The sequence below is a fragment of the Octodon degus genome, unplaced genomic scaffold (genome assembly GCF_000260255.1).
Source record: "Octodon degus isolate 3935 unplaced genomic scaffold, OctDeg1.0 scaffold00026, whole genome shotgun sequence".
NCBI classification, from domain to species: Eukaryota; Metazoa; Chordata; class Mammalia; order Rodentia; family Octodontidae; genus Octodon; species Octodon degus.
This window is the reverse complement of record NW_004524602.1, coordinates 10,399,124-10,408,252: the sequence shown is the minus strand read 5'-3', so window position 1 is coordinate 10,408,252 and position 9,129 is coordinate 10,399,124. Positions and strand designations below refer to the sequence as shown.

The following is a 9,129-nucleotide window of genomic DNA, read 5'->3' as shown; positions in this document are numbered from 1 at the left end:
AAAAAAAAGGTGATTTCTTTTTTTTTTTTTTTTTGGCAGAACCGGAGATTGAACTCAGGTCCTTGTGCTTGCCAGGGAAGCGCTTATTCCACTGAGCCATCTCCCCGGCCCCCCAAAAACTGTACTCTCAATTGACTTTCTAGTCAATGTCCCCCAAACAAGACACAGCTCTACTCTACTGTACATTCTAATAGCAACTTACAGCCATTCTTCACAAATTTAATTTCAGATTATTTTTACATTTACTTGACTAACATCTTTCCATTCCTTCCTCCCACCTGTTTTCTCCACAAATACAGGGGCTCCATTTAATTTTTGTTCCTTATATCTCCAGCAATACCTGATAGATGGTAGTGTATAACAGAAGCTCAAAAGGTATTTTCTGAATAAATATGGGCAACAACTGCAGCTAACAGACCAACCTAACTTTTAACACACATAAAAGTTAAAGCATACATACTAAGCCAGAATTAAGCATAAGAGAAACATTTGAGAGTTATATTTTCCTCTTGTTGACTGCTCAGTAATTCAAGGTATGTTTACCAAATCATTAAATTTTTAAGATAATCAGGAAAGAACTACAGGATGATGGTTTTATTTTACCATCCATTCAAATATTAAAATGTCTGCTTATTTACTTTCATATCTTTTAGTAGCTAACCCCTGTGTACATATACACAGTAAATGTATGCATATGCAAATATGTATCCAATGATATAAATACCTAATACTGTACTACAAATGTAATCTGAAAAATCCTTTGAATCCTAGTATGTACTAGCATGTAATAAGATAAAAAAAGTTTTTGAAAAATAATCATAATCCAAATCACATATATAGCCTTTCGTAGTAGTGATAAATTTATGGTACTTACCAAATGGAAAGTTTTCAAGCCAAAAATATCAAGGAAAAATTAATAATTTTAACTCATACTAATGAAATCCATTATAGGCTTTTACAAAATTGAATTGTTGAGCATACAGTGCAACCCAAAAGCCCAAACGATCAGATAATTTATTACTCTGACAAAACATCAGGATCAAAGGATCATTTATAATAGTATTTACATAAAAGGCAGAAGCGAATCCTAAAAAAAAGAGCAAGTATGTACAGAGAACAATGAAAACACAAAACCACTGCACTCTGGGAGGCTAAAGCAGGAGGACCCTAAGTTCAAGTTCAGTTTGGGGAACTCAGTGAGATCCTGTCTCAAAGGACAAAACAAAAAGGCATGGAAAATACAGATCAGTGCAAAAGTCCCTGGTTCAATCCCCAATACCTAAGAAGAAAAAAAGCAGTGCTAAATGTTGCTATAGTAAAAAATACAAAATATTATATAAAAAACCAGGGGCTGGTGAGATGGCTCAGTGGTCTAAAGCACCTACTTGGAACAAGCTTGGCAAAGCACAGGGACCGCGGTTCAATCCCCCAGCACCACATGCCAGCCAGCCGCGCCCCCTGGTGGGCTGAGCTGGCCACACACACACACACACACACACACACACACTAAATAAATGTTAAAAAAAATTTTTTTTTTTAAAAAATATATAAAAAACCACTTTGAGCCAAGTGTAGTGGTAGACGCTAATCTCAGCTTCTTGAGAAGCTGAGGCAAGAGGATCTCAAGTTCAAGTCCAGCCTGAGTAACTCAGTGAGATTCTATCTCCAAATAAAACAATATTTTTAAAGGGCTGGATGTAGCTCAATGGAGAGACTTTGAAAAGAAAAAAAATGGACAGTATTACTTTAGCTACTTGAAGGGCCATCCTTTTTGCCTCTATGCAAACAAAAGAACCAGAAATTTCATTTAAACGTTATCTACCTGTATGGCACCCTTAGACTTTTTTTTTTTTCTTTTTTTTAAATGCATTTAGTACAGGGCCTACAAGGTCTCACTACATAGATCAGACTCATAGTGATTCTCCTGTTTTCAGCCTCCCATGCACTGAGATAACAGGCATGCAACACCACGATCGCTGTCTCAGCATGCCCTGGGGGCAGGGCCAGCACTACGTGACAGGTATCGAACCCTGGTTGCTGAGGCTGCCTAGGCAGGCGCTTTAGTCCGCTGAGCTACCTGGCTGGTCCAAACCCTTAGACTTATCACCTCTCCTGCTCCTACTTCCCCCTTCCAGAAACACCCAAAAGTCCAAACCTAAAAGTGTATAGGAGGTGTATCATATACTTTGTTACAATAAAAGCTTAAAGTGCTACAAAATAAAACTCACACTACTAAGCTATACCATGACAGGCTGTATAAATATATATATTTTTATTTTTATTATGTTTTCTTCTATCTGTTTATTTATTTATTTGGTACAGGGTCTTGCTACACAGTTCAGACTCTAGTGATCCTCCTGTCTCAGCCTCCCCAGTGCTGCGATTGCAGGCATGTGCCACCATGCCTGGTTTCTGTGGCTGGCACAGTTCACCCAGGGTGGAGCCAGCATGGCATGTGGTACTGGGGATTGAACTCAGATCCTTGTGCTTGTCAGGTAGGCACTTAGACTGCCGAGCTATCTCCCAAGCCACTATATTTTTAAAATAACTAGGAAGAATTGAGTCATTAAAAACAAATATTCACAAGGTCATATGCAATTCATTCTGCACGTAACAAATGTGTTCTATTTAACTCACCTGTGCAATCTCCTGATCTTTTGTCACCACTGTGATTACTTGTGCCTCCGAGCCGGACTATACTGGAAGAACTTTGATAACTTAGCTTAGGAAGGCAGTCAGCACTTCCTTTTGCACTCTCATTCTCTGACACTACAAAGATGAAAATGAAAATGTTAATGAAATTAATTTATATATACTCTAGTAGGTAAAAAGAGAAGTAGCCTTTAGTCTTAAATATGTCTACCTGAAAACTGGTAATAAGAATGTATTGAATACGTCTTTATTATGTATCAGTTACCCACAAATAAATCATTCCACTTATCTGAGGCCTCAAACCATGGATCAAATTAAGTACTGGTCATACATAACGTTCGTGCACAAATTCTGCATTTCCTCTTTAGTTGTGAAAGTGAGCTTTTGGTGAGACAAGTGGGTTGGGGGGGTCACAGCCCACTACAAAACTTCAACTAAAAATGTTAATAAACCTCAGAAAAGAGATTCTGTTTAAATAATACATATAAACATACCTCTATTTCTCCAACAATAAGCATTTTGTGAGCTACACATCACTTACTCTTACAGTATTTGGACAGTGTTTCGGCACTGAGGTCATACATGAAAAATCTATATGAAAGCATTACTGGTAAAGAGAGTTTATAATGAAAAAAGTCGTAATAGGAAAACAGAAACTGAAACATGCTTTATTAAAAGTCAATTGTATTTTTTATGAACATATAAATTCACAATTTTACACATTTTCAACATAATACCTACATGAACTAGAATCACTCTCTTTTTTATCTTTTTCTTCTTGAATATCCTCAGTAGATGCATCCCCTCTTCTAACTTCATCTTTAGACAATGAATTATAACCAAGATCAGACTGGCCACCTAGTAAAAAAAGAAAAAAAAAAAAAAAAAGAAATAGAGAATAAAGAAAGAAGAAAAGAACAAGGAAGGGAGGAAGAAAAAAAAAAAAAAAAACACCTTATGTTGTTTATTATACTTCTTTAGGGAAAGTACCTGAAGAAACAACATAGTAGTATTCTGGCTAATTTCTAATTGAAAACACTATTTGGTTAGCTAGCCATACCATATTGCCATTCATGTAAGAAATCTCAAAACAATTCACTTTTAGCTCCACAGCGCAGTCAAAAGTTTATTCACACAAATATGTGGGCACCAAAAGACAGATCAATTAGTCCATTTTCTTTGTCGGGAAGGTCTGGATTTCAACTAAGCAGTGCAGAAGATATACCCTTATAGAACATTCATAGTAGGTCACTGGAGCTCAATATCTAATGATTCTACGAAGGAGTTAAGTTTTTTAAAATTTGCTGATAATTTTTCAAAATTTAGATGAAAAATTACAGGATTGCACATGAAATATTAATATATAGGAACACACAAAAACATCTAATGTTAAAAATGTTAAGCAAAAGTTACATAAATTTAAGAAAACTATAACACTGTTTTGCTAAAGAGGCTTGTTATCCTTTGTTTCCATTATATTAGTATCAAAAGACAAGATTCTAATTGTTTTTTTTAAAGCAAGGTTTCAGTACATAGTTTAAGCTAACCTTGAATTCATGATCCTCCTGCTCCTGCTTCCCAAGTGCTGGGATTACAGGCATGCACTACCATGGCTAGCATTGACTTAATGTTTTTGTTTAAATCTCTAATTTCCAGATTTGTTAACATAATGTTGCCATAATTAGATTAAAATAAAATTGTGATTTTGAGTTTGCATTTTTTCTAAATAAACTTTGAAACCTCATTTGCAAAGAAATTACAGATAGAAATAGGTAAAGAAAATCTTGAAATTCATGCCTTTACAAGGTTCTGCATTGTCTCAAGACAGTCTTTTAAAAAGCCATAGTTGGGTTGGGGAGATAGCTCAGTAGTCTAAGTGCCTGCCTGGCAAGCACAAAGACCTGGGCCATCAAAACCGGGCGTGGTGGTACACGCCTGTAATCCCAGAGCTGGGGAGGCTGAGACAGGAGGATCACTATGAGTCTGAGCTGCATACTGAGACCCTGTACCAAACAAACACACAAATAAACACATTTTTAAAGAAAAGCTATAGCTAAAAAATAAAAGATCTCATCATTTTTCAGACTTAATGCCTGAGAATGACTGCTACAACTTATTAAATTCACAGAGCATTATCAAGAAATAAAGCCAGCCAAGGAAAAATTACTACATTTCAACATAATCAGTTAACATTTATAAATATTAAAATAGAAATAAAAGTAGACTTAAAATGTTGACACTGTAGAAACTCACATTTTATCAGTAATGCTTCAATTTTTAAAGTTTCTGTCCATTAACAGTATGTGCTTGGGGCTGGGGAGATAGCTCAGTGGTATAAGCACCTGCATGGCAAGTGCAAGTCCTGAGATCCCTGGTATGAGGAAGGGGGATGTGGGCTTATACCATTTAAAACTCATGTATAATGTTTTAAATGTAGTAATGAAAACTCAGAATAATGTTAGTAACATATTTTTAAGTGTGCTGGCTTCTATAGAAAAGGCTTATATACAAATCTTGTATTTCAATGAACCCTATGCCCTCATCAGTGCTATAATGCTATTTTAAATTATTTAAAATTCTTTTTTTTTTTTTTTTTTTTTGTGGAACCAGGGATTGAACTCATCAGGCCCTTGCACTTGCCAGGCAAGTGCTTATTCTACTGAGCTATCTCCCCAGCCCCTAAAATTCTAAATTTAAAACAGCTTAATGGTCAGGGAGATAGCTCAGTGGCTTAAACGCCTGCCTGGTAAGCACAAGGTCCTGAGTTCGATCCCCAGTACCAAAACAAACAAACCACAAAAAAACAGCTTAATATCCATAAGAATTTTCAAAAATACCACATTATAGAGAGTTCTTAGGGTACCCTTCATCCAGTTTCCCCCGATACCTTATATAACCAAAGTGCAATGTTAAAACCAGAAAATTAACATTGCCATATACTACTAAGAAATAGAACAAAATCTAACAGTATTTTCATAATTATCAAGAATTATGCAAGAGAACTGCATGGTAAAGGGGCTGGGTTACTTGGTGGTGGAACACTTGCCTACCATCCTAAGGCCCCGTGTTCAGTGCCTAGCACCACATGTACACAAAAGATGGTAGGCTATGTATGGAAGATGAAGGGAGGAGAAGAGGGAGGGAAGAGAAAAGACGGGAAGGGGGAGAAGGGACAGAGAATGAAGAGCAGAAAAAAAGAAAAAGATACAATGAAGAGATCTGTGGCTACCCAGAGTTCAATTACTGTGCACTAAATGATTGATTAAAGTACTTTACAACTTGTCAAATAAGGAATGAACAAAATTACATGTAGTTATTAAATCTGGTATGAAATCACGTACCTAACATAAAAAATTAATGTGACAGTTAAGCATATCACTGAAAATAAAAGTTTAAAAACACAGGCTAGCAAATCTTGTTTTGAAAATGTACTGTAACGAATATATACATAAGCACACACAAACCTGTACTAGATCTATCATCAGTAGCATACATTTTGATTAAACCCGTATTAAAAGGTGCCTGCTCCACAGTGTGTGTCCCATGACCACTATCCATGCTGCCATGACTAACAGTATCCAGGTCACTGCCATCTGCTTAAGAACACAATTTGATAGCATTTTACTACTCAATGAGACACCAAAAATACACATTAGAGTTTGTTGTTCAAGCTAATAATCTACCAGTGTAATAAAACAAGAAAAGTCCCACATAATCAGCAAAATACAACAAAGAAACCTATTGTGAATTATCAATGAACATTGAAACAAAGGTTGGTAATTTAAATGAAAAAGAAATTATTTTTAATTTTTTTAAATACAGGCTGAACTTCCCTAATCCAAAAATCTGAAATCTGAAACGCTATAAATGCCAATGTGATACAAGTGCAAAATCCCACACTGAGCTGCATGTGACAGATCACAGTCCAGGGCAGGCACACTAAATTACTTTCCAGCTAGCTGAGTGTATAGGGTGTACACAGAACATAAATGAATTTTATTCATTTATTATGTAAAATTACTTCCCAGCTAGCTATGTGTTTAGGGTGTACATGGAACATAAATGAATTTTGTGTTTAGACCTTGGTTCTCCCTTGGAGATATGTTATTAGATAGAAACAAATATTCCCAAATCCTCCTCCCCAAAATCCCAAATCCAAAATCCCAAATCTCAACCAGATAAGGGATAGTCAACTTGTATGAAAAGTTGCTCAATGGTAGTAAAACCTAGAAATTATCCAGTATTTTGAAAATATTAAAAATTCCTAAAAATACAAAATGCAAACCACTCAACTAATTTTGAAGAAAAAGTAAAACCCATATATCCCTTAATTACCTGAAAGAGTTGTTTGTGACGAGTGTGCCTGTTTCTTTAAAGCTCTTTTGAACTGTGCTACTCCTAAAACAACATTTCTTACTTTTGTCCAGAGAAAATAGCCACTGCGACTTCTTGAAGGCCAGGTACTTTCCAAAACAGCCTATTCATTTAAAAAATAAAATAATAAAATAATTTTTATAAATGAACATACACTGGCTCTAGAATCAAGCTAAAGAATACTGAAGTAGATTATATAATATAAAGAACACACAAATCTTATTGATTTACAAAATATATTTTGGATACTCTAAAAGAAATGCCCAATAACCCCTACATCAGTTACTTTTGCTATTAAACTAAGATTTTACAATGACAAAAAAATTCTTTTTCCATTAAAGCAAAATAATTACCTTATTATAATAACCATAAGTAATTGCATTGGGATCAATACCAGCTTTCTGCATTTCAAAAAGTACTCGAACTGCAAGCACTGGCTGATCATACTGCCCACAGAGCTGCATAAGAATGCGGTAGCACACCTGAAACACAAGGTGAATAGTAGACAGGAACAAAAATGCTTATGTATGTAAATCTAGCACAAAATGATGCAGTGTAAAGAATAACTTACCTCGTCAGGTGGATCCATCTTCTTTGACTGCATTTTTTTTAGCACATCATAGGCTGTTTTCAGAGCCCTCACTTTGGAATGACATACTTTCACGTAAGTTGGCAGACAAATAAACCATAGCCCATAACAGTGGCGCAGTAGGCACCTAGACCACATCTGAGGGATAGAAGAATACTTCTTGGCAATTTTATGGGCTGATTTAATTTCCTAGAGAAAAGAAGGCAGAAATGTCATTAATACACTTAGGGTTAGGTTACCTTATTTAAAGGAATGCTAAAGAAGTAAAAATCACATGTTTTTATGCTGCTTCTATAAGAAAATCTGTGTATAATTAACACACTTTCAAGCTTCTCTTGACTATATATTATGAAATATGTAAAATAAAGTTCTAGGACAGGGTGACTAGGATACCTTTCTGGTGAGATTACTGTAAGCTATCTTCAGAGTGCATAAAGAGAATAACCTAGTAATAGTTACACACAGGGTGGCACAGTATATTAAAGGAGGATGTCAAATTTACTTTATTCCAATTCTTGAATATGTGAAGAATTAAATGATTTCAAAGTACCTGTTTTGTTCTTCTGAACATAGGAGAAGGACTATTAGGGCTACTTGGTTTTGAAGGCAATTTACTCTTCTGTGTTTGAAAAAATCCTTCAGGTCTCTCAAATAAATTGTTCCTAAGAACTGGAAACCCATTATAGCTGTTTAAGAAAAGAAAAAAAAAATTCTCAAGCACAAATAGACAATCACCATGGTTGTAAGCTAAAAAAAATTATGACCTCCTTATAAGAACTTAACTACTTCTATCAGGCTATAATATATACTCAGTAAATATTTAAGCTAACATTACTTTTTTATGAAAATATTTTAAAAATTTAATAGTCAAATACAGACTCTGTATATCTTGTGGTAGTGAGGAAAAAAACACCTAAGTGGACTTGGTATCAAATGCTATAATGACCTTAAACTTTAAAAATCAGTATTTATGTAAAAATATAACAAGCGTTTTAGAAAGTATGACTAATGGTAAGGGCTCCATGAAATCAATTACCTTTCAAAAACACAACCATTGACTTCACTGCTTTGGATTAACATTGATTATAGAACTTCTCTCAAAAAGATGCAAAACAACAGCTTCAGGTGGACTACATTAGACATCAGGCCTAGCTTTCAAATTATGAACTGGTTTGTCAAGCTAGCTGGCTAGGTCCTAGCTGTTGAGGACCTCATTTATATATTACTATCCTCCCCCTCACACCAAGAATTTAGAGAAGTTGAGTTTGGAAAAGAAGCAGCAAAGATCAGAACTTGCTCTATGAGGGTAGGTCTAACTAGGGTACTAAAAGTATTCTGGGCATTAAAATATTGTAGTTAGGAGAAACCCATGCTGAAAAAAACCCAAAGTGGCCAAAAGCAACAAAATTCAGCTACTTTGTAATATTCATAAAATTATACAGTTTTACTTAAGTTAAGAAACCGGGGGGGGGGGGGCCTGCCCCTTAGCTCAGCTCTTTAAGTGGCTGCTTCAA

At 35.3% G+C, this 9,129-nt stretch overlaps 1 protein-coding gene across 4 annotated transcripts in view; it reads right to left on the bottom strand.

Annotated features, from left to right (window-relative positions):
• The window catches only part of Dennd4a (DENN domain containing 4A), a 145,044-nt gene that overhangs the window by 32,950 nt on the left and 102,965 nt on the right, over positions 1-9,129 (bottom strand). For 2 of the 4 annotated variants that reach the window (XM_023712455.1, XM_004628801.3), the window contains exons 15-21: positions 8,166-8,301; positions 7,598-7,804; positions 7,380-7,508; positions 6,988-7,129; positions 6,117-6,245; positions 3,394-3,510; positions 2,638-2,769 (exon numbers count right to left, since the gene is read on the bottom strand). In XM_023712455.1, the coding sequence (XP_023568223.1) occupies positions 2,638-2,769; positions 3,394-3,510; positions 6,117-6,245; positions 6,988-7,129; positions 7,380-7,508; positions 7,598-7,804; positions 8,166-8,301 (992 nt within the window). The remainder of the gene's footprint in view (positions 1-2,637; positions 2,770-3,393; positions 3,511-6,116; positions 6,246-6,987; positions 7,130-7,379; positions 7,509-7,597; positions 7,805-8,165; positions 8,302-9,129) is intronic. The other 2 variants (XM_004628802.2, XM_004628803.2) reach the window with 1 other exon arrangement.